At 42.0% G+C, this 25,892-nt stretch overlaps 2 protein-coding genes across 2 annotated transcripts; one reads left to right on the top strand and one right to left on the bottom strand.

The window, feature by feature from the left end:
* The first annotated feature begins 67 nt into the window (after window positions 1-67).
* On the top strand, window positions 68-16,968 carry LOC133015815 (TOG array regulator of axonemal microtubules protein 1). Its single transcript, XM_061083088.1, has 23 exons — window positions 68-375; window positions 2,758-3,916; window positions 5,581-5,647; window positions 8,257-8,385; window positions 8,539-8,802; window positions 8,922-9,202; window positions 9,337-9,542; window positions 9,855-9,949; window positions 10,028-10,186; window positions 10,273-10,338; window positions 10,590-10,723; window positions 10,839-11,007; window positions 11,751-11,981; window positions 12,414-12,540; window positions 12,777-12,882; window positions 13,086-13,321; window positions 13,452-13,610; window positions 14,081-14,207; window positions 14,298-14,413; window positions 15,103-15,286; window positions 15,400-15,619; window positions 15,721-15,807; window positions 15,899-16,968. Exons 2-23 carry the CDS (start codon window positions 2,885-2,887, stop codon window positions 16,144-16,146), a joined length of 4,443 nt encoding a protein of 1,480 aa, XP_060939071.1. The 5' UTR covers window positions 68-375; window positions 2,758-2,884; the 3' UTR covers window positions 16,147-16,968.
* Window positions 16,969-19,719: 2,751 nt separating this feature from the next.
* ccdc28b (coiled-coil domain containing 28B) lies at window positions 19,720-22,740 on the bottom strand. Its single transcript, XM_061083405.1, has 5 exons — window positions 22,505-22,740; window positions 21,817-21,986; window positions 21,447-21,601; window positions 19,898-19,920; window positions 19,720-19,774 (listed from the first exon to the last, which is right to left on the bottom strand). Exons 1-5 carry the CDS (start codon window positions 22,738-22,740, stop codon window positions 19,720-19,722), a joined length of 639 nt encoding a protein of 212 aa, XP_060939388.1.
* Between the last annotated feature and the right edge of the window lie 3,152 nt (window positions 22,741-25,892).

Below are 25,892 nucleotides of genomic sequence, written 5' to 3'. Positions count from 1 at the left end.
GCCTTTAATGATTCCACTCTCCTCCCGCAGCTGTGTGACGGTGACGCCGCCTGGAGGAGCCTGGAGCTCGCGTCACCATGGAAGCGCTCCGTTTGCGACGTGCATTCGCCATTTTGCTGCTTCGGTGTGTGCCTGTGTGTGTCTATGCGCGTAAATGTGTGTGTGTGTTGTGTGTGTGTGGTCTCCTCTCGACGTGAAAACCCCCGCAGCTCCCGAACACCCCTCAGTCCGTTCAGCAGCTCCAGCGACCGGAGGGGAAACATGTCTGCTCCCGGGGGGGAACAGCCGTAGCGGCCGCGGTACGACATGGACATTCGGACGACGTAGCGTGTAGTCTCGTCCAGCGTCGACGGAGAGGACCGAGAGAAATGCGGGGTCTGTGTTCTCTCTCTTTTTCTAACTTTGCCAGCTCACTCCGTCAGCACCACACACTACAACGTAATTAGCGGAGTTAGCTTAGCACCGCTTCGCCGCTGTTGTACTTAGCAAATGTTTCTTGTTGCTAGCTCACTAATGAGGCTGCTTAGCGGTAACGTGTCGTTAAGACGCTAATTGAAGACATTGTGAGGTGTCGTATATCTGACGACACTTTTTACATTAACCACAGCAGCAGGTAGTCGTGTAGCGTACAGCAGTGATGGTGATCTCCATCGGTGTGCTGGTGACTGCCGACAGCCACAAGTGGTTGTGTCCATTCACTACTGTGGGGATCCATCAGGATGTGGTGGTGGAGCAACTTCCCAATCCCACTTCAAATGGTTGGAATGTGCAGTTCCGTTTCTCGGTGCTTATAAGCATTAGTACCGACGCTGCCACCGAGCTCCTTATTGCATTTGCATCCAAGCAAGTAGGAGTTTACTCAGCCCTGTTCGCTGCTCCTGCTCGTTCCCCCTGTGCAACAGAAACTGCCACTGATTTGCCCAGACAGGGGGGCAGCAAAGGTGTCAGTGTCACCTTTGCTGCCCCCCCTGTCTGAGGGCAACTACCGCCGTTAGTGACTTATTCCCTGAGATCTATACCTAGTTTATGACTGTTTATCAGCGTGTGATTTTTCTGAGCACCTCGAATAATTGATCTGTATTTCTCCTCACTTCACTTGTATTGTGAAACATGCTCGTTTATGTGGCTGATTTCTGTGTCATGTTTTTTGATTTTTTTTACCGATTTTCCTTAAATGCTGTCGATGCTTCGCCTGTGTTTTGTGTCATTGAACTGAAACTTGAAATGATCCCACTGCTGCCAGGCTGCATAAGGGCATCTGCCGCGGCAGCTCCCACCTTTTGTTTGGAGGCAGCTGCCTTTGCTGCCACACTGTCTGAGAGCAACCACCGCTGTTTGTGCCTTATTCAGGGAGATTTGGACTAGTTCGTGAACGCGTACTTACTTGTTATTGTTCCGGGGAATGGATGGTTGAGTCGCTGTGTAAAGTTATGGTATCATCCCTTCACATCTGTTTTATTCTTTTCTACTTTCTGTGCTCATATGTACTATATTTTAATATGGCCAAATTCCCAAATCAATATGTTCTCTACTAAATAATCAAATATATTGGTTTTCATCTGATTAAAATGTTTTAGGGGTTTAGTTAAACATTAACAATATTTATTGTGCATTTTATGGGTCCATGCCATGTTAATTATTTTATTTTAGTATACTGATCATTCATAAGTTGTGCCTGTGCCAGACTCTTAACAGTGACACAGAACTAATAAAATCATAATATTTTAGTCAATGCCAAAGAAATCCAGTCTCCATGGAAAAAGCAGTTGACTAGTCAGCACATCATGTAGATGAGTGCTTGGCCTACCCACACTAGGTTACCCTAAAGATTAAGAAGAACAAGATAAAGATGTTATTTTTTTCGTCTTTAGTATTGTCCTCATATTGCTCAGTAATATTTTTTTTAACTGCATTTAAAAACAAAATGATATTACTCTACATGAAGCCTATTTACATGTTCTGCTATCAAAAAACATTTAAGGACATTATATTACTTTGCACTGTAACAATGTGCAAAAAGTGACAAGTGGACTCTTTGCTGCAACACAATCTGTACATTCCGGTATTTCCATATGTATATTTATGTAGCCTATTGCACAAATCTTAATGTGGTAGGACATGGCAGTGATGTCAATGGAACATGATGCTTAATGACTGAAACTTGAACCTTGCTTTCTTTTCAATGAGATACATAAAAAGACTCAAATTTGCTCTGACTTTACTCTTCTGTCTGAAATGATGATGGTGAGAAGCTGTTATTAATCTATCATTAGCCATGAATTCATGTTCGTACATTAGTCACACTGTAACTGATGAATACAGTCTTTGAATTCTTACCTATCCATAGACACCAACATCATGCTTATGGATCTGATGGATCTGGAGCTTGATTCATTTTAGTCCAACCCCCCGAGAGCTAACAAACTATCCAATGAACCTTCATAAACCAGTATATCTCAATGCATAAATCACTAACAGCTTCAGTTGCTCTCAAACAGTGGCCCCAAACACTTTCGGCAACTGTGACAGCTGCTTCCAAACGGTGTGGCAAAAAAAGCCGCTATATGCCTTTGTTGTCACACTGTTTGGCATCTGCCTCTAAACAGTGTGGCAACAAAGGCATCTGCCTCTAAACAGTGTGGCAACAAAGGCAGTTGCCTCCAAATAGTATGACAACTTCTGTTGACGCAGGAAGTGCCTCTACGAGTTACCGTTGCCATGATTTCAGCTTTCCCTTACTGTGTTTTACTTCCACAGCTTGACAAACAGCAGAGTGGTTTTCCATCACCAACCACTCCGACTAAAGAAGAGGAATATTGTCCTTGCAGAGTTGTCTTTCATCTTAGGATTCTAAGTTGAGACCACATCCATCACACCATCAATAATGATCCCCGGGTTGATCTCCCAGGAGTTACACAAGCAGCTTCTGGACCCAAAGAATTACCTAAACCGCACAGATGGCGTGGAAGAACTTAAACGCGTCCTCTCAGGGGTGGACATCAAGTCAGTCCCCTCTGCGAGTGTTGAGGACTTCATAAATTTTCTCCCTCGACTCCTGGATGACAGTAATTTCAAAGTGCTGTATGGTACCTTACAGGTTTTAAACATTCTCATTCAGAGGCTAGGCACGAGTGTAGAGAAATATATCAAACTGTTACTCTTGGTGGCCTTCAAGGCCCTCGGGGATGCTCGCACCATCACCAGGAGTGAATACATGAATGTGTTTCATAGGCTGATGGAAACTGTTGCGCCGCAACAAGTGTTAAATCTTCTTGTCAGCAACTTGAAGCACAAGAATTCAAGGGTTAGGGAAGATGTCCTTAACATCATTATGGCAGCTATGCTTACTCATCCTAGGAGAGATTTCAACATCCCTAAGCTTTGCTGTGAGGTTGCACCATATCTGGCAGACAGCAAAAAGAAAGTCCGCCATGCTGCCCTAGAGCTGTTTGCTGTTTTTGACTACTGCCTTGACACCGGGAAAAAGCAGCCTCTGATGAAAGCTGTGGACATGGTTGAGCTGAACGAGGATGCAGAGGGTTTAATGGCAGCTGTACAGGCAAGACGAGCAAGGCGTGTCCTCCCTAAACTCTCCTCAGACGGAATAGTGGAGTATGGCTTAGTTGTGCCCAAACCAGGACAGAGGTGCTCACTGCAGTACGGTTCTGGAGCTGATATGGACTGGGTGATGAACAGAGGTCGCATCAGCAGTGCAGGGAGCCTCAGAACCGAACCAGACTGCAACCGATTGTATGGCTACGGCAGCTTAGGCTCCCTTACTGATGACTTTCCATTCCAAAGGAGGATTGTCAGCGCGGGCAAAGGGAAAAACAAACTACCCTGGGAGATGTCGAGTTTCTCATCCACTGAGAATGACCAGCAATGCAATACACCAAATCGAACGTGCTCAGAACAGGTGGGGTCTTTCATCCTGTCAACCTCCCATATTCTTACTTATCTGTTGTTATAATTAACCTTCCCTGACTTAGCATATGCTTCTACTAATTTCGTGTTTAGTGTTTGATATTAATGAATCAGCTATTGACACAGGAAGCAGTGTTCACCTCTTTTATTGAATTAAAAATACTCCTCGACATCCAAAGCATTTAGGGTGTAACCTCAGGCATCTCAGTGGCCAGGTAATTATCTTTATTTGCCCCTGATCTTGTGATGGGGATACAGACATTGCAAGTAGCATAGGAGTAGGTATAAGTGGTGGACTAGATTTCTCTGCTTCCATTTTAGAAATTCTTTACCGTAAAAAATCTTTTATCCTTCTAGTTTCTCCCATGATTTAAGAATTTAGTTTTTCTGCCTTTTACCTTGTTGTTCAAACAAGCTGAGTCACATCCAAAGGCACCGGTCCAAAGAGACTAAAAATATCGTAGAGGTGGCGCTGTCCTTAGAGACAGTTTAGGGGAATCTCTCATAATGCAAAATGGAGAGGGTGCAGCTGAGAGGGACACAGCTATATCTTCCATATCTATGTACACCGTATTTCTTCAACCATCTCTCACTGTATATAACATCATAATATTTTTAAATACACATTTCCATTGGGACATATTCTTCATTATGCTCAATGCTTGGCTTCTTTTCATGTGTTGGCAGGGTAACAATAGGCTAAACTGTATCACTGAATATCCATTTATTAGCTGTCACAGGCAATGCTGAGTGAGAGATGGGGTATACCTTTAACAGTTGTCGCTGAATATGTGGTTCTTAATTTTTTATAAGCAGGGATGTATACAGAGAGAGGTATAGATATGTGAACTCAAGGAACACTGATGTTATTTGCAGAAGAAATGCAGTAGGTGACTCAATTCCCTGCACAATGACACTGTCCCTGCAAAGATGAGTATTGTCTTGAAAAATAAGCCAGAGTCAGGCTCCCACTTTGTAGAGTTACTGCGGAAAACATACTGAGTCACATGTTCTTAGCTTACAAACGCAAATGATTTGTTTATTCTAATAATAAACAATCTAGTGGCTTTGTTAGGAGAGCTCTTAATTGACAATATTGGTTCTGGAACCTATCATCCTGCATAGAGGCTCAATTTGAAAGACCTTCTGTTTACTGCAGCGTCTCGTTTCCCAGCAACCTCATAATCACACAATGCACTTACTGAAAGGAACGTCAAACATAATTAGCAACGCCGCAGCCGTATGCTTGTAAAACATGCCTTACTTACTGCTCTGGTGTTGATTGCAATCACACCAAGTGGTCTGCAGTGAGTGTTTGTGATTGTAGAGGGAGGGAGCTGGCCTCAGCAGCATCACTCACTCTCTCAAAAGGCTGTAACATCTATTATGACCCTCTCTCGCTTTCTGTGTTTCATTAATTTATCTCTGACCACTGTACGATGATAGAAAAACTTAAATGAGAACAGTAAACATGCACATTAAGTTGAGCTCCACTCAAAGGCCAGTGTCTCATGTCTGAGCTGGCTAAATATCTGTTGTTCAGACCATTGGATGGAATTAAACTGAAGCTCTTCTTATGGTTAATGTTTGTTGTACTGAATTTTATCCTCTATTGTTGCTATTAAAATAAATAATTTTCTCCCCATGCACGTTTAGGTGGCTAGCAAGAATTTCCTTCCCCTGTCCAGGAGGCTGAGTCCAGAGACCTACATACCCAGTTTTAGTAAGTACCAATGTTTGCTCATCTCAACCTGACACCCACATTATTTCCAGATAAGTTGACGAGTACAGTTGAATGAATGTCAGGGTCAAATTCAGCTGGACTCGAATTAGAGCGGCTGTAAATTGGATTGGCATGCTGAGTCACTGGAGTCACCACGCCGCATGTCACCAGATGCCCTGGGTTGAGCACAGTTGTAAAGCAGATAAGTGTCACAGCAGTCTCACAAGAAGCCAAGACACTGTTGTGTCAGTGGTTTAGTCATCTAATTATCAGTTTGTATGTGTTAAATGAGCAGATGAAAAGGACCCAATAGTTTCCACTGTTAAGATGCTTAAATGGATATTTTTCTAGGATATGAATGTTGTAAAATCATTTTACTATTAACCAACATTTAATGAGTGTGAAAATATTTTATCATGATTATATTGACCAAATTACCGTGGTATCAGTATTATTACAATATTGTTCATATGTGTTGAAAACGTTCAAAACGTGCTTTATAGGCAAATTAAAGTAATATCATTAAGATTTAGTATCAATATAAATTATATAGCACCATATAACACCATTTCAACATTAAAGAAGAAAGGCTATAGCTTCCTAAAGAAACTTTTTGTTTTATAGTAAGTAAGTAAATCAAATGTGCATATAAAAGCATCCATTATGAATAATGTATCAGCGTGTAGGAACAATACAACCATATGTAAATACAATTGATTTGAGCTGTTGACGACATAAAGAAGTACATTAAACGGAGTAAAGCAGAGAAGATTGACAACTTGTTATGATTAGTGCAGACTTCAACCCTAAATGCCTTAAGGCCAATTTATGCCTCTCCGTTTTTTCTATTACGGACAGATAAGACCGCCCTATCCGTCGTGGAACGCCCTCTCCGAGCGCCTCGGAGAGCTTTTCGTACACGTCTGATTTTTCTAACTGTACGTGCTGTGATTGGTCCGCGAACGACATCATTTCCGTATGACGTCATTTCCGTATTTCCGGACCTCAAACTTCCTGTTTACTTGTAGCCACAAACACGAACACAACTATGATTCTACGATTAATGTGATGTGTGTGTTAAGCCAGCGGAGTTGTCCGGCTGACGGTGGCTCGTTAGAGCACCGACGGCATGTGTGCACGGTCACATACGGTTAGAACGAGCTTTCAAAACGGCGCTAGCAGGCTAAGCTAGCGGGCTAGGCTAGCCACCATGCTAACTGCGGTGGTAACAGTGCAAGAACCCGCCGTCACGACTTTAATTCCACTTATATCATGACACTGTTTCTATAATACCGTCAGGTTAGAAGCAAACACTGGGTAGCAGTTAGTGCCGGGAGTCCCTGCTGACTGTGTGTGGAAGCTGGGGGGGAGCTAGGTCCGTGTAGCTTCTAGCTACATGTAGCCTCAATCAGATTCAAGCTGTGGAATCAGCAACGCAGTTCGGAAACAAGACCGGGGAACCGCTGCGCTAAGAAACGATTACATCAGCATTTTGACCCGCTGGGTGTCACTTTATTTAGTTCTGTTAGTTGCCATGGTTCAGTGTGTGGGAGGCAAGCTAACATGTAAACAGAGACACGTGGACTTCTTCTTCCCAAATGGGGTAGGCTTCTCTGAGCTCGTCTTCCGTTGCGCCACCTATGGGTTTGGCGATGAATTTTTTCCGACGTACTGTGTCGGAGAAGTAAATATCAAAAAGACTCTCCTCTCCGAGAAACGGACACGTAGTAGTATATAAGAGCCTTTAGGGTCAGTGCAAAATATCAGTGTTTGTTAAACGTACATAATTTGGTGACAGTGGATGCTAACAGTTGCTAGCCATAGCCAGAGCACTAGCTCATGCTGTTATAGTATCAAACACAGTAATTGTAGATTGAAACCATTTCATCCCTAGAATTTAGAAGAGAATCTTGCATAGAAAAAGTCAAGCATTACTGCTGTTGTAACTTTAGCAAGGCTTTCTAGCAGGCTGTGACTGCAGGCATGTTCAAGATGACCTGCCTGCAGCTGTCCCTGACTCCTCCTCAGCTTTGCAAGAGAATTAAAAAGAAGAAACTCAGTGATGTAATGAACAGTTCAGAATTTTTGTCTCAGAGATTTCTGTGGAAGAAAATACATTTTTGACTGTTTAATAAATTGTTTCTCACATCCGATTTGAAATTGGATTGTATCTATTTGACTCATTTGCTGCTTGATTTCAACTACATGATGAAAAAGGAATGAGACTCACTCCTGCTACTCCTACTATATCTTGTGTAATCTGGACACATGCTAGTGCTAATCCTAAAAAGGAGACTACCATTGTAGTATTTGTTTCTAGAATATTTCAATGTAGTTTTGTTTTCTGTACCCTGTGTGTCTGTGCTCACTGGCACGACTGGGCTTTAAACGTATTGAGCTTCTTTGGCTGCAAAGTGTGCAAGAAGTAGTTACCAATGCAGTTCAATGTAATAATTAATCTAAACAGTTTGTGTAAATGTTATCTAAACTTACCTACTGTGTCTATAACATTTTACAAAGGACTTTGTTGCTGCCATGTTCATCATGATAAAGTATTTTATAAGACTCTTACATTCGTAATCAAAATACAAAATATACTTTCCATCTAGGTTCTGCAGAATCACAGAAGCAACAAGGCTCCAGACGTATGAGGCCTCCTGCTCGCCTCAGAAGAAGTGGAAGCCTCAACTTGGACCCTGACATCTTTAAAACCACCAAATTCTGTGACCCAGATGTTGGTAAGAACTTTAAGTTGCACTAAGAGCTCTAGTCACAATTTAAAGTTTGAAGGTTTTTAATCATCAGCCAGGCATCAACCATATCTCTACCTTACTGCCCTCCAATACACCCAGTTTTTCATGGTTCCTGATGTGTGTTCACCTGTCTCATAGTGGCACCCAAAGGGCCCATGCTCCAGAGGAACCCCAGTGTTGGGCGCACAGTTTCCCTTCCCTCTAACCCCACCACATCTGGCTCATTCCTACTGCCCTCCTACCCACTGGCTACACTCCCAGGAGGCATGGTTACCCCAACACTGTCCCGTCGCCATGGAGATCCCTCCCTGTCTATGTCCAACACGTGGCCCAACAAGAGGGAGAGCAGCCCTCACCAGCGAGACACCAGCCCCTGGAGAGACACAGCTGGCACAGCAACGGGTAAACTTGTAGAATAGATTTAAGTTGATATGTTTTTGATTTTTCTGCTAAATGTGAAAATGTTGTGACTTCTTTCTTGGATAATCTTTTTGTCTTTCTTCCCTGTCCTTCCCCTGCAGGAGACCTCTCCAGCAGATGCTCTCCCATGCCTCTCCGTGCCACCCTATTGAGTTCCTCCTCCACTTCATCTTTCCGCCGGGCTCTGAGCAGCACCAGGGCAACTCTCTCTATCTCACCAGTAGTCCCTACAGGAGAGCAGGCCCAGTCTCATAACGGCCAGATGTACAATGCTCCAGGCAGCCCTCAGAACCAACAGCTAGAAAAGAGCCTTCAACTGGACCCTGATGATTTCCGTGCAGTGCAGGATCCTCAAGAAGATGATCCTCTGGACAAGCAGGAGGTCAGGATATTGTCTGTTAATGGACCCTTATTCCAGTACATGAGGACACTATTTGCTTGTTCAGGGGTTGAATCTTGGCTCCAACCGTTTTTCCTTTCCATGCTCACATGTGCTGATTTGTGTGTTCCTCACAGATGCGGAACTCTCTGCGCTCATTGCACAATAGTGCGGCCAAGAAGAGGGCCAAAGTGAGCCTTCACAGTCCAGATCCAGGCAGCCCTGACTCTGCTGTGAGATATGATCTGGATTCATTGTTACACACCTCCCCAAAGCTTACCAGCTCAGCCAGTGAAAATGGTCTCTCCACTCTGAGCTCAGTGGCTAATGGCTTCAAAACCAGGTAAAAGATCTGCATTTGATGCATTTTGTTAATGTTGGGATCAAGGTCTTGGATAACATATAGTAATTTTTTCTTTGAGTTAGCTCATACTTGACATAGAATAACTTAAGATCATAATACTACCGTAGGTTTCTCAGATAGACTAAATCATTTTTTGATCTTTTAGCAGCATTTTAATGACTTTAAACCTCTCACAAGCATGTTGACAGTTGAAAACACTGATGGAATAAACTGGTACTTATCTGTTGTTGCGTGATGGCAGTGTTGTGAAAGTTTGCACCATAATTTATCACTTGTCACATCTGCCAACAGTCCTGAAAACTCTACAGAAATTAAACCTCGCATCGCAAGAGTGCCTTCTGCAAAACTGAAGACATCTGTGTCCATGTACTTCAGCAGCCTTCAAGGTATAAAAGGGATAAAGAAGTGTTTTTCACACTCTGTTAAATTGGGTTGAAACAACTTTTGTCTTTTGCTTTTACAAGGATTAAGAAATGAACTGTCATCTGAGGTGGGTGTCGTTGGACAGAGACTGACTTATTCCAATGGGAAAATCCAAACTGAGATGGAGACAACAGGAACCTCCCCTCCTTTGGTCAAACCTGACTTTCGTGAAGCAGTTAGGGGTCTGAAGCCTACAAAAGGTCAGCCATCGTTGACAATGGATTTACATGCTAACGTTTAGTGGGCTTGCATAATTAATTCAAAAATGCTCTGCTTTAATCTTTAGGGTTACAGAACCATAGCAGCAGAAACTCACCAGGCAAAGACATGCCTGAAGGAGTCATTGGAAAAGGTCAGTGTGTAAAGGCCACAAATCATTGTTCATCTGTCCAGTATTCTGCTTTCTTAATGATTTGGTTTTGAACATTAGTGCTGTTTTACAACAGACTCAAAGGGATGATGTCCAGTATTTATGGTCCCAATTTTATGACCATAAAAAGTATTGTTGATTTTATTACTGGTGATGCTATTTAGCATTTAAGTCATGTACATTATTCCCGTCATATATTTAAAATTACCTGCACTTATCTGCCTGCCGCCCAGGAGTCGTCTTGTCACTTGAGCAGGGTGAATCTATGGCCAAACACCCCACTTATCCATCAGCTGGTGTCTACAACCACACTCTGTATGAAAATCCGATAGATAGTGATGACAGCCCACCTCCTGATGAATTTAAGGTTAGTTATACTTTTGTCCAGTGGTAAATCATAGTACACCATGTAAAGTTTCCTGATACCAAAGTAACACCTTGTGTGTGTTTTTTTTGTTTTTTATTAATGGATGTATGTTCAGGAGAGGGTGAAGATTGCAGGGTTCAGCCGGGACAGGATGCAGCTGCAGCGTCTCAATCATCAGGAGTGGCCGGGTGGTCAGGGGAACAGCACACAAGAGAGGATCCACCGTGTCAGACAGATGTTGTCTGACTCACCAACTGAGGAGAACAGACCATTAATCATCAAAGGTGATAGAAACACATACAAAAACATTACCAACAATATGCAATTTTTCAGAAATTGGATTATTTGATAAATTGTGAAACGAAAAAGGACACAAACAACTGATCCCGCCCCCACTCACTCACACACACAGTGAAGCAGAGATGAGAGAAGAGGTGGTGAACAAGGCAGTAAATGTTAGCCGTTGGGTCAAAAAGTGTGAAAACAGTTTTTCCATCACGGACTGCTAACAGGAAATGATTAGCGCCGCTGACTCAGGATCAAAAATGAAAAGATTTGGCACAACCAATGTAAAAGTTAGTCTGATGCCCTGTGGTTCACTGGCCTTCATCACAGTTACTAATCCACTAGTGAAGATTGAACAAGACTCATAAAGGCCTGAGAGGTATCAGAAAATTACAATGTAGGTCATTATCATTATTAATGGTGCAGGTGATTCAAGTGCCTTTCTATATTTGATCAATTGATTTCTGAGTTCCAAAAACGGGTTTAGATTTTCTGATTGGTTGGGTAATAAGAAGCTTTTCAAAGTAATTTTTTGCTCCTCACATTAAAAATAATTTCTTGGTTGCTTTAAAATGCATGTAAATTCAATTTTATACACTTTTTGCTTTTTTGGTTTATATATTAAAATGTCAGATAATCGTGTAAACATTTAAATTGTCTTTATTCACATAATAACACAACCAAGAATATGGTTTTAGTTGTTTTTCGCCAAAAAAAAGAAATTTTATCCTCTGTGTTGTAGATCTGCATTTAAACGGCAGCACGCTGTCTTCCTCCAAAGAAGACTACCTCTCTACCCCTCTTAGCCCCAGCAGCCCCGTCAGCCCACTGGGACTCAAAACCCCCCTCAAGTGCTTCACACTGCCATTCCAGCCAAGCCCCCCCACAGTGCCCCCCAACCCTAAAAACCTCTCACGGCTCCGGAGGCCTCCCAGCCTCAGCAGGACACAACCTTCACTGTCACATAGCACAGGTTGGTGGATTTCTAAACCCAACATCTCGGCTTCATGATGTCTCTAATGTCAAGTTCATCTGCCTTAATAGCCCAAATAATGTCCTTGTGTATTTTCGTTTATTATGTAGCTGTGTGTAATCTGTTGGTCTTACATGCAATTTAGCTGTACTCCACTGCTTTATAAATAGTTCAGCCAGAGCTTTAACAGGCCTTTGTTTGTAGAAAAAAAGCTGGTACGTGAATTAATTTAATTGTCAAGAGCCATCAGAGCATGGTTGACTAAGATGTTTGCTTTGGTTAATGTGCAACAGGGCTTTGTTTTGACAACCTACCGTTAATGCACTGCCACCCACCCACCCACACACACAGCATGTTTTCAGACAGATAGAGATGTAACATGAAACCTAATCTGTGGCATTCGTGTTGTGTGGTGTCTGATGTGCCATTTAGATGAGCTTGATTCCCTTGACACCACGGACACCAGGAAAAATATGTCTGCGCCACCGGAGCTGTGTCCGTTTTCCAAACCCAACCTGGCGCTGACCGAAAGCTTCGACCTGCTGAATTCTGTGGAATGGTGAGAAACACTCCGTCCATCATAAGCATAATTTAAAACTAGGGATCTTTCATATGTTCAAGAAACTATGCAACTTTAAATCACCATCATTACAAAAATGTTGAAAATGTTGAACACAATCTTACAGCTATAGATTTATCTCTCTATATACAGTATCTACATCAAGTTCAACAACAACCAATATCTGTGAATATTGTAAATTATGTTGCCAACTTTTGTCCTTTTTTTTAATATAGGGAGAAGAAGATTAAGGGTCTGATGTCCCTGCGCTCTCTTGCCCACTACCACTCAGACACACTCCAGGCCAGGCTTCATGATGTCTGCATTTCTCTCATTCAAGAGGTAGCATAACCTGTTGGATAACACTCCCACATGATTTTTACATGCTTGCATTGTGCTGCTGTCATGACTCCTTCTGAACTAGAACATCTTCTTGCCTAAATTCATTGTCAATATAATATTTTGCTCATCAACAGCATCTAATTAATTAAACCGCATATATTCTGTGCTTTGACTGCCTGTATCTTGATCTCCATCATCCTCAGGTGAAGAACTTGCGGTCAAGCGTGTCTAGGGTTGCAGTGTGCACACTGGGTAATCTGTACACCAACCTGCAGAAGGGGATGGACCAGGAGCTGGAGGGGACAGTTATAGCTTTACTGCATAAAGCTGCAGAGTCCAACGCCTTCATCAGGCAAGATATTGATGTAGCCCTGGATTGCATGGTGCAGCACTGCAGCCCCTCTCGTGGCATCCACGCTCTACTCACTGGAGGACTCAGGTTTGCATATTTACACACAGTGCAGACACAGTAAATTGTTGTTTCACCAAATGTAACATTCCTGTAGGTACATTAAGTCTACTTCACAATTTCAAATATTTGATTGCATTCATTTTACCTACACCGATAGTCACGTCAATGCAGTGGTGAGAAAATTCACTGCTCAGCATCTGGCCAATGTGGTAGAGAAGGTTGGTGCTGCCCGTCTCCTCTCTGGGAGTAAAGATGTCACTGAGAGGATTTTACCTGCTGTCACAAAACTCACACAAGACACCTCACAGGAAGTCAGGTAAAGTTACAATTTTATTTCTCTTTTAAATTTATACAGAGAGATGTAATCTTGCATTGCTCAGATTAAGAACTTAATTAGTTTTTAACATTATTACTGTAGAAAATACATCAGAGATGACAGTGGGAAAAAAAACAATATGAATATTTCCACCAGAATAATAGAAAACCTTGAATAATACAATGCTGCACCACTCTCTGTTTTAAATATAGCCGACTCAGCCCATTGAGTTTTCATGTCAGTTTATGGTGGTGGTACTGTTTTGTTCTGGTGCTGGGTATATATATGACAACACTGCATTGTGATTGCTCAGGTTACATGCCTTTGGAAAAAGTAGTTGGATCCTAAGTAGGTTTCATGCTTTCTTTTACTGCTGCTTTTGCACTGCTGGGGAGCCAGAAGTCATAACTACAGTCTCTTAACATTGGCCGTCAGTGTCCGAGTTGTGATTACACTGGTTCAACACACAGGTACTTTGGGCGTCGGATGTTGCTGTCCCTGTCATCCCATCCTGACTTTGACAATATCCTGAAGAAATGCATCCCCACCAATGACCTGCCAACTGTTAGAGATACTGTCATCAGTCTCCAGACAAAGGTGCTCCATTTGTTCCTCTGTGTTTATAAGATTGATGTTAACGCTCAAGGCCACGCTGTCATCTTACCTAGAGATTGTGGGTTATTTTAGGGTTGTGGCGAGATGCCCCAAGAAACCCAGTCAGCAAGGTGCAGACGCTCCATCCAAGGCAGTGGCACATTGAGAACCTCGTCTCTCACCAGGAAGCCTCTCAACCAGACCAACAGGTGAGTGTGAATATCAAGCAGTACAGCAGCTGTAGCTTACACAATTTCTTTGATTCATATGGAAAATAATTGTTTCCAATTTGATGTTCATTATTAACCGTTAACTGACAGATTGATACTATCAGTTAATCGCTTTTAAAAATCCTTTGACATTGGCACCATCCAAGCAGGTAGTCTCCTCTCTGGGTCTCAGAGTTCACAGACTGACCCCACAGCTGTAGAAAAGTTGTTTGTGGTGGACTGAGTAGGATTTGCCTGTTATTGACAAGTGATAATCATGGTTGCCCACATGCGCACTCTCATGAGACCAAAGTGACTGCATGCTCATTGTGGCTGAGGGAGCAGCGCACAGTGTAATGCTTAATGCTTGATGTGCGTTTGTGTGAGAGAGAGAAAGAGAAAGCACAACAGTGCTATAGGTGTGTGCTATAAATGAAACCTTATTTACTCCTGCTTAGGCTGATGTTAACAATCAACTCCTTGTAAAAAAAAACATGTTGCCATTTTTCCAATGTGTCCGACACTCATCCCTCACATACAATTTTAGTCCTGTCCGTAAATTGTTAATAATCGATTAAAGAGTCCCACTTATCATTACAAAGAAAATTCAAAAGGTACATCCCTTATTTATAATTGTGTCTCAGATTTATAAAGGAAAATGTATTTGATGTATTTTGCTTCTTCTACAGGGAGTCTCATAGACAATATAGCTGTAGATCTCAGACTCAGAGTATTGCAGACAAGACTGAATACATCAAGCAGATCCAAGGTCTGCTTGGTTCAAAAGACTTCAGAGAGAGGATAAAGGGAATCAACCAGCTAGTGGACGACTGCCAGCAGAACCCCAACATGGTCATCAATAGTATATTCCCGGTTAGTACAAGCCTTTGTCAAAGATTCCAGTTACTATCACACTATTTTGCTTCATAACATAACTGTGTCTCTTTCACCTTCTTGTTGTTCATAATTCATTTCCCTACCGTCAGCTGTTTGATGCCTTCAAGGCCCGGCTGCTGGAGTCCAACAGTAAAGTCAACCTGCATGCCCTCGAGTCACTGCAGAAAATCATCCTCATGATGAAGGACAACTTGTCCCAAGTGCTCAACTTCCTGGTCCCTGCAATCGTGGACAATCACCTCAACTCCAAAAACAATGCCATCTACTCTGCTGCTGTTGGAGCCATTGATGCACTTATCTTAAATCTTGGTACACCCTTCAAGCCTTCAGATTATTTTATTAAAGGTGAATTTTCATGTTTGATTTAGAGAATTTATTTCATGTTGTGATTGTCTTTGTTTCCATGACAGATAATATACTTCTCCTTCAGCCCCTCTGCACCAAGGCTACATTTTTAAATGGCAAAGCAAAGGTGGATCTTATTGAAAAGGTTGCAGGTATGTCTATCATTCGGTTCATTCTGTAGTACATTCTGACCTCCACTCTCTTATTGGTTTGTATGTCTCACTTCTTCTTTTTCATTTCTAGGCATTGTGACAGAGCTCTATCCTCGCAAACCCCAGATGGTGGAGCAGAAAGTGCTGCCTTTGCTGTGGCACCTGCTGGGCACCACCACCCACAGCGGCACCATTCGTGGCCGCAGCGTGCGGGCAGCGACCGGCAACCTGTGCCAAGCCCTCTACACCCAGATGGGGACCAGCCTGAGCGAGTGTGCCGCCTCGCAGACTGCCAACATCCAAATGGATTTAAACGAGTTCCTGAGGGGCTTTTCGTAAAAGGCCGAATCCAAACACAACGAAATGTTGGAAGAGAAGAATATTGACACTGACCTTACTTGAAGACAGAGATGTTCCGCATTTCTCACAGTGCCTGCACTTTTGTATCGCAACAGACAAAGTCCTTAAAGAATTCTTATCTCAGTGAGATTTCCTCTGGTACAGAAACATGAACAATTGAAACACACACTCAACCTGCTCTCTTTGCACTTTGAAAAGGTAGCTCATCATCATGATAAACGTAGCTCATCATCATGATAAACGTCAATTCATTATTGTCATTGCTTCTTTTTTCCCATAATCTAAACATGTACTGTAGACCAATCAGAAACACTACCGTAGAATGTACGAATGAAATGCACAAAAAGACGAGGAAGAATACAGGGAATTGAAATTTGTATATCTTTGCTGTTTCACCAGATGTGATGTTGATACTTTTTATATGTCTCATGTAGTTGTTTTAAAGTTTTGTGAATTCAGAATAACAAGAATAGTACAAAATATTTTTGTACAGCTCTAAAGTGTATTTGCACAGTATTAATCGTTTGCTGTTTGATGGTACAGTTATAATTTATCTATCATGTAATGGTTTCAAAGTCATAATAATAATGTGATGAGTTGATGTCTTCTTTATTTTGCATGACCAAATCGTACTGGCAAGATCAAATAGTCTATATTTTTGTTAAGTAGATATATATATATATGTGTGTGTGTGTACACCGATGCCTACATCACACTGTGGATCTGACTCATGCTTCTGGATGGGGATGGCGTGAAAGAATAAAGGAGAGCAGTGTTCCTCCTGCACTTGCCTGAGAAACAGTGACGCCCCCAATCTGATTCTGTCTCAGAATAGTGCCATGCTGTGTCTTCATGTAGCCTTTTCATTCATTTATTGTTAAATTATATCAAACTTGTTTGTGAACAAGAGCAAAGATGGACTGATATATAAATAAAGTGTTTTATTTATGTACATTTAAACTGCAGGTGTCTCATTCAAATTTTTAAGGGAAAAGACAAGTAACGTTTGAGTTTTTATGCCTTTGCAATGGCGTACGCCAGAAGCTGGAAACATAATATTTCAAGAGCGCCCAGAGGTAATTACTTAAAATGCAGTACAAATTTAGAGTTGGACTCAATAAATAACTGTTTAGATTTTTGTGGTCAAGGTCACTGGTCCACACAAAACACATCTTCTGCCTTGTGAACACATCTCAGGAACACCTTCAGAAAATCCTTTCAAATTTAGTACAAACATTCACTTGGACTCACAAATGAATTGAGAGTTAAAGGTCAAAGGTCACTGTGACCTTACGAAATCTGTTATTTGCTTCTTTAATAATACCTAAAATCTGCCTCACATTTTGACCAGTTGTCACTTGGACTCGAAGATAAATTGATAAGATTTCAGTGGTAAAAGGTCAAAGGTGGATGTGACCTTATATGAGTCTGGGAAGAAATTCTAGCCACAAGAAACACACGTCTTTCTGTCTTTAACCTGATTTGCCTTTATTCATGGATACAGTTGGTGACACACATGAGAATACACAAGTTTTTGGGTTGTTTTAACTGTGTCCAATATGGCATGATGTGTAAAGCTAAGATTCAATAAATAAATGTGAAATAACAGAAAACAGCTCACTTAAGGATCTTTGATGTACAAACCCAACGAGAGGTTTCACATATTCTATGGCCTTGTAGAAGAGGTAGGCTTAGCAAGCAGTGCAAACGACTTAGATTATGATTTAATTAACAAATGTGCCAATACTTTGACATGCTTTAATGTTTCAGATGAAACACTAAAATCACGCTTCAGATGTCTTGTCAAGGATTATATATTACGACCAAGAAACGTTGCTGCCAGGTTTGGAATTTAATTAATCGAAGCCCCTAAATCTTTAAACTATGAAAGTAGCTGCCATTTTGAAATAGTACTGCTCAAAGGCTTATGCTAGCTGCAGTACTCTGTGGATGTGTTATCCAACACAGTGTCAAACTGCAGATTCTCTTTTTGACCTACAGAAGTGGCTTTTACAGCCTCTCAGTAGCAGTGGGGACTAGTTTGTGCTTGCAGGGACGCTGCTATTGGCCATCATTCACAAAAAATAAAACCTAGAGGCAATCCTGAAGAAGCACTTACAAAATCGCCCTACTTCAATTATTTCAAACCGTCAGTGTAAGCAAATACAGTAGCTGAACTGCACATTGGTGAAACCTTATTAACTATATTATATACATTTACATATAAGTTAATCAAACATACATTTTGTACACAGGTCTCCTCACACTGTCCCTTTTAAAATGCACCTTTTTTCAGGAAAGGATCGTCCAGATATTGTTGAAATCCAGTCGGTATTAAACGTTTTAGCAAATATATAAAAATGAGAGACTGCATTCAGAATAATAGCAAAAGGTGAAAACTTCCTCTTAACTTTAGAGTTAACCACAGTGTTTTTGTCAAAAAACGACCAAATACAATTTCTACTCGATACGAAAGAATGGTTCACATTTCACACCTTTACTGGCAGACATGTTCCGTCGAAGGCCCAGTTCAGACCTGGTGTTCACACCCGTCCTGAGGGATCTGATGGTAAGTGGTGTGACCGTACCCAGATGTGTCCTCAAGACCCCATTCTGAGGTGGTCTGAGCCCCTCTCTTTTCGTTGTATGAATGCAAATCTAAATATGATACGAAGGACCACCTACTCAGGTGACGTCTCTGACCCGCTACCCTTTCACAATAAATCCCAAAAGAATTTAGTCTATTCACTGACCATGACTTGATTTGTCTGTGGCCACAATATCAACACTGATTACCCCGACATGATTTCTATGTTTCTCACTCACCCATACGAAAAGAGACACACAAATATTGTCATCGGGCACATCTATAAACTGAGACTGGGTTTAAACATTGTGTAATTGAAATATAACTAAGACATAAACGTGATTTATGCCTAGAGCGACAAGTGAGATCTGATCACAAGTGGTCACAGGAGACACACTTTCATACCAGGTGTGATCAGACAAACCTGACGCTGTCCACTTGTGATCAGATCCCTCAGGACGGATGTGAATACCAGGTCTGGACTGGCTCTAAAATTGAGCAAAACTCCAGGCATATGATAAAATAATGAAACACAGTATAAAGTCTTCAACTCTCATAAAATGTGCTTTTTGTAAAGGAAAAAGGAAGCAACAACTTCACTCGCCTGGATTCAGTTGTTACCATATGATGTAACTACTTACTGATGTTATCTGAAAAATGTTCAAAACTGTACCACAGCCTGTTTTGTTCTTCTTCCACTGTGAAGTCCACCCTCTGATCATTTAGCGATTCAGGAAGGAGTGGATGATGTTTTGGTTTATTTAATGCTCTGCTGCTTTAAGCTACTGTATCGTTCCCTTGGTTTCACTGACCAAATGGGCCGGGAGATGGCTCCTCCTCCTCCTCCTGTGGGTCTTTCCATTCTGTTACTAAGGCAGCTGGATCAACGCCATGGCAACCTGGCCATGGTTAGATGTTGGGAGATGATGAGTGTGCTGTCGCCGCCCTCCACACCTCCTCTCCTGTCAGGGGCCAGATGTCTTGGGCAGGTCCTGGTTCTCGGCCAAGTGGAGCTTTTGTCTGAACACGGACACGTTAAGGATTCGCAAGGAGGGACTGAAGATTATCTAAATCAAGTGTTTGCTCACCTTGGAGTGCTGGCTGACTCCCATAAATAAACACACATTCATTAGGAAAGGATACATGGAGGTGCTGAGCTCCTCCAGCTGCGGAAACAAATGGAACAAATGACATGAGAGAAAATATGAACAGCCACAAATAGCAGCGGATGTGACACTGCAGGGTGCTAATCACTAAACATGATCATATGACATAACAGCCTGTGTGTGGCACTTCAATATGAATTCAATTCCCATCACCACTACAGTGTTAACGAAGGGAAATCAGATTTCCAAATCTGCACAGAGATAATTCACTTCACAGCCCGTCTGCTCTGAGTTACAGTTATCCACTCGCTGCACGTTATTCCTGGCAAGTGAGGTCTTATTCTCACCTCCCTCACACACAGCACCACAGCTTCCCCACAGAGAGCCGAGCAGCCCCAGGCGTGAGTAACCAGGAGCCACACCACGCGCTAACAATAGAAACCCTTTGCACATCAGTGTTTGTGCTGGATACTATTTAACACAGGGACAATCTGGCAGTGCAGTAAAGCATACAGTGTTCATTTATGAACTCTAGTGTTCCTCATAACATTAACTATGAGTCAAACTTATTCATTTCACTGTACCTGTGATTTTCGTACAGTCACATGTCGAGTGTTTCTGACCCTGTACACACTGATTTTTGTGATCCGGTCTCAAGTGGACATCTCTAAGTGAACGCACTCAGATCGGATTGTTTCTCTTGATTTGATTATGACCACGGCCACAATATCAACCCTGATCACCACAGAATGATTAATAAGGTCAAATCTTTTCATTCAGACTCTCCTGACTCTTCTGACATATATTCTAAGTTATATGTTTAACTCATTAACACTGGGTACACACTGTGTAATAAAATACTATTTGTCTCATGAACATTGAAGCACTTGGTGAGTATGGCAGTCTTTCAGCACTGACCTAATCATCACTTACCTGACATAACTGTCCCTGAGATCATACAGTTTATAACTAAATAAATTCACCCCTGTCAACCGTTGACTTTATTCCCTCTTGATTTGAGACTATATTCTTCCAAAGGTGGGAAATAAGCATTTTGGTGTAAAACCAAAAACTGAAACTGAATGTAATCAGTGAGTAGTAAAAATTGACCTGAGGCTGCATTAAAATATCCCTTCAGATATACTGCTGTACGTTGTCTAACAATGTGATGATAATATATATATATATATATTGTTATTGATATTTAAATCTGTACCCCAGGTTTTTATTATGTTACAGTTGAAGCATTAGGGCCCATGTTATCCACATTTTTAGTCAAATTCCCATATCAATTGCTCTTAAATTTCCCATGATGCAACTTCAAGCTAAGGTAATTTTTTTTATGTCCACAACTTCTAGATAATTATGGAATCGTCCACACCTTCAGTTTTGCAACTAACATATTTAAGTCATACCTGATTACATAATCCTGATGACCTCATCAATCTTATAGACACCAACTTATATCTTGAAGTGCAGAACGTCGTTCTTTAGCAGTTTTCAGACGTTCATATAGCTTGATGACCAGCTGTAAACAGAGATTGTGTACTATAGAGATGAGTCACTGCTGCTGTGGCTGCACTCACGTTACTGAGCAGGTGTTCCAGGTTGTGGTCTGAGGCACACTTCCTCTGGTCCTCTGAAAGCTCCTCCACGTGGCTGTCCAGGCTGAAGTGCAGTCGCGCCAGCTTCTCCTGCATCTCACGCACATGCTCCAGCTGCTCAAAGGAGCAAACCTTACCTACCAAACAGAGGAGTGAGACCAGACAGGAGGGACCTTGTTATAGCACTTCTACAGCAAAGTCAAAAGTATTACCAGCAGTATTACCATGGCAGCGGATAAAAATAGCCCAGCCACTGTTTGACTTCGGTAATAAAGCCACTTTTCGACTGGCTTTGCTTTCAGCCTGTAACAGAATATTCCCTCGGTGGCCAGTCTAATCAAGCTTAGCTTACCGAACGCCTGCAGTTTGCCTGAGTGGAAGTCGTTGAGCAGATTGAGGAGGCCTCCCTCCATCTCTCTCACGTCTGAGACGTCCGTGAGGAAGGAGTGCTGCAAGGGGGAAGACTGGACTACTTTGCTGGGCCCTGCTGGCTGTGGGGCCCTGGGCTTCTCTTTGTGGGGCCTGAGGAGAAACAGACAGAAAACATCAATGGCAACCAGCCTCCTGTTTCTGCTATCGTTAAATTTACCACGGCTTGTGATGACTTTTTAACTTTTGTAGAGCTCATGCAAACTGTATGATCTCACATTATTACCTCCACCGAAGGACTTTAGGTTTTCATCTGTGTTTGTTAGTTTGTAGAATTAAGCCAAAACTGCTCCAAATTAAATTTTTTCACCCTCTCTTTTAACAATAAGATATGTAGTTACTCAAAATTTTCCTCATGTTCAGGGGACAGATATTTATGAGTGTGTGCAATTGGTGGTGCAGTTCCCAATACAAATCTGGATCTAGGGAATTTGAATGTGGTTTAATGAGGGGACTGTTGGGCCTTGGCTGAGGCATGAACTGCCATTCCATATGACTCTTTGTGGAAGAAAATGGATGCTAGGACTAAACAGAAAAAAAGAAATTTGCAGCAGATGTTTATAAATGCAGGTGTTTTCTGGAGGATGTCCTTGGTACTCATAGAAACACACCTGGTGGTCTTTGGTGGAGCTACGACGGCTGCGAACACCTCTTTGGGCTGGCCGGGCGCACCTATGGACCTCTTGTACTTGCCTCTGTTCTTGGGGGAGGGAGGCTGCGGCAGGCCGAGGGTGAAGGTGGCACTTTTGCTGGCGGGCAACACAGTGAGTTTGCGGGGGTTGATGGGGGGAGGAGGGGGCTGCGGGAGGGACACCTTTGGGCTGCGTTTCTTGCGTTTGTCTTCCATTATTGTTTATTGTTTCCGAGAGAAGTTGACGTATCACTCACTCACTGGCCGGACGGTGCACAGGATGCAGTAAAACAACAAAAGGGTTAGGAAGCTCAAAACCAGCAGCCTGCCCCTCTGTGAGAGACGGGCCGTGTGGAGGACTGCGCCAGAGTTAGTGCTGCAGCTCAGGATTCTCCACACTGCAAAAAAAAAGGAAAAGGTAAAGTATGCTTTCACAAGTTCATCACCATCCCTGTATAAGTACAACAGTGTATCTGGTATAGAGACATCCACATCAGAGAGCAGAGGAGAATACTGCTCCTCTTCCCACCTAAATCTGATTGCATTTGGATGAAAGTTGAAAATGGAAGCAATTTCCTGCTCTTGTCTCCCTGGTGTAAAAATTGTGAGTGACACGGCAGCCGAGAAAAATATTTATAGAGCAGCCTCGAAGTGGAGCAGCCTTAGAGAATATGTGTGAAGTGAGGGAGGGTGTGATGAGTGAAGGTGAACTCAAACCGAGGAGCCGCAGTCAGCTTCGAGGATGAATGACTGAATTACACAAACAGGACCTGACATGAGCCTGTACAGTTACACTAATGGATTCCATGTGCATCACTTACGGATAAATGGCTGAATGATAAAAATCAATATACTCCACTCTTAGTGTAGTTTAGCATTACACTCATCTATTTACACTAAGTGACTTGGAAAATGTGAAATGGAAGCACGTTTATAATGCATATAAATCCAATAAAACTTTCAATATATAGTATTACAAGACTCGTATTGCATTGCACTGGAACAGTTGTGAATCACTTTATTTTGATGGGTGTTTGTTATTATAAAGTTATAATAATATGTAAATTATAAAGTGACTACGTTCCTTCTGTTATTGTGTCGGTATTGAGCCTGAATAACGCTTTGCACCTAATATCTAATAGAATCCCTGTTTCAGCATCTCATCTGATCGCCACTGCACCAGCCTCAGTTCAAACTAGAAACCAAAGATGGCCACTACACTCATACACAAAGCCAACTTTACACGCATGTATCCCTCTTTACGTGGATTGTATCACTGCTGTAGCGTGTGTGATTCAGGGTGAAGACGTGGATAAACAGTTTGTTACAATATCCAGTTAAATGTAACAAAGAAACACATGTAAAGCAGATGTATCGTCTACGAATGTCACAATAAGAATGACCGGATCAATTACGCACCACAGAGCAAACCGGCTGCGTCCAGCGTCTCATTTATCCATCCGAGATTTAAATGACCACCGACACTTCATGTACATGAACGTTTACTGGAACCGGTGGTAAACAATGGAGAAGCGTCGCAGCAGCTGGAGATAGTGAATATAAAGCGATGCCTCGGCTCGTGCGGAGCTGTCGGCTTTATCCGTCTTAAAGGGACAGTGTCTCTGAGAGGAAGCAGAGAGTGCAGTGGACATGATGCTGTGTGTACTGATCCCTGATCAGCTGCTGGTAACATGTGTACAGTGAACATCATGCTGTGTACTGATCCCTGATCTGCTGCTGGTAACATGTGTACAGTGAACATCATGCTGTGTATAACTGATCACTGATCAGCTGCTGGTGCCTGTGTACAGTGAACCTGATGCTGTGTATAACTGATCAGTGATCAGCTGCTGGTGACTGTGTACAGTGAACCTGATGCTGTGTATAACTGATCAGTGATCAGCTGCTGGTGCCTGTGTACAGTGAACCTGATGCTGTGTATAACTGATCAGTGATCAGCTGCTGGTGACTGTGTACAGTGAACATCATGCTGTGTATAACTGATCACTGATCTGCTGCTGGTGACTGTGTACAGTGAACATCATGCTGTGTATAACTGATCACTGATCTGCTGCTGGTGACTGTGTACAGTGAACATCATGCTGTGTATAACTGATCACTGATCTGCTGCTGGTGACTGTGTACAGTGAACATGATGCTGTGTATAACTGATCAGTGATCAGCTGCTGGTGACTGTGTACAGCGAACATGATGCTGTCTCTACTGATCCCTGATCAGCTGCTGGTGACTGTGTACAGCAAACATGATGCTGTGTGTACTGATCCCTGATCAGCTGCTGGTGCCTGTGTACAGTGAACCTGATGCTGTGTATAACTGATCACTGACCAGCAGCTGGTAACATGTGCACAGTGAAGATGATGCAGTTTATCACTGATCACTGATCTGCTGCTGGTAACATGTGTACAGTGAACCTGATGCTGTGTATAACTGATCACTGATCTGCTGCTGGTAACATGTGCACAGTGAACATGATGCTGTGTGTACTGATCAGTGATCAGTTGCTGGTAACATGTGCACAGTGAAGATGATGCTGTGTGTACTGATCCCTGATCAGCTCTTGATGATCCTGTGCATATATTCCATTTATGCTAATGTGAGACTTTCTATCACTTGGATTTTTCTAAATCAGGGGCCATAAAGGGGCCACAATTTACACAGAGGGGCCATTATTTGTAAAAAAAAATCCATGTATGCTTATTGCTTACTGATGCACTTTTAACTGAGTGATGTTCATTCCTGTCTGTGCAATTCTTGACTAATGGACAATCTGTTTCACTAAATTATTTTCACACTAAATACATTCTGTTTAAAGGTATATATTATTTCCATTAATTTGTATTTTGCTTGCGCTTTTATTGCATTTTTACTTATTATATTACTAGTGACTATTTTTTGACAGCCTTTGCTGCTGTAACATGTCAAATTTCTCTGTTGTGGGACAAAAAAGGATGATCTTATTTAAATCATTCATGGTTTACTGTTAGGTCTATAGCTTCAATCAAAGCCACACACAAATACAAATTGTTTCTTGTTCTGGGACAATGTGTAAAATCAAATTTCTCTACAGATCGAACAAATCTCTACAGCTGAAGACTTGCCTCCTCACTTAAGCATTTCATTAGCTCTGAATGTTACAGGGAGTGCTGCATTTTATTTCCATGTTGTATTTGACTGTTTTTGATGTGTCATGTTAAACTTCATTTTACTGCCAATTAATTATTATTCACTGGTCTTATTGCTTTAGTGTTATCTTATGTCTTACGTAGAGTTGGGCTTCAAACTTTTTTTCCATCAACCAATTTACATCTTTTGTTAATTCAATGTATTTCATGTAAATGTATGGTTAT

Source organism: Limanda limanda, chromosome 12 (assembly GCF_963576545.1).
Source record: "Limanda limanda chromosome 12, fLimLim1.1, whole genome shotgun sequence".
Lineage (NCBI taxonomy): Eukaryota > Metazoa > Chordata > Actinopteri > Pleuronectiformes > Pleuronectidae > Limanda > Limanda limanda.
Note: the sequence above shows the minus strand (reverse complement) of the source record. Positions and strands in the feature narration are given on the sequence as shown.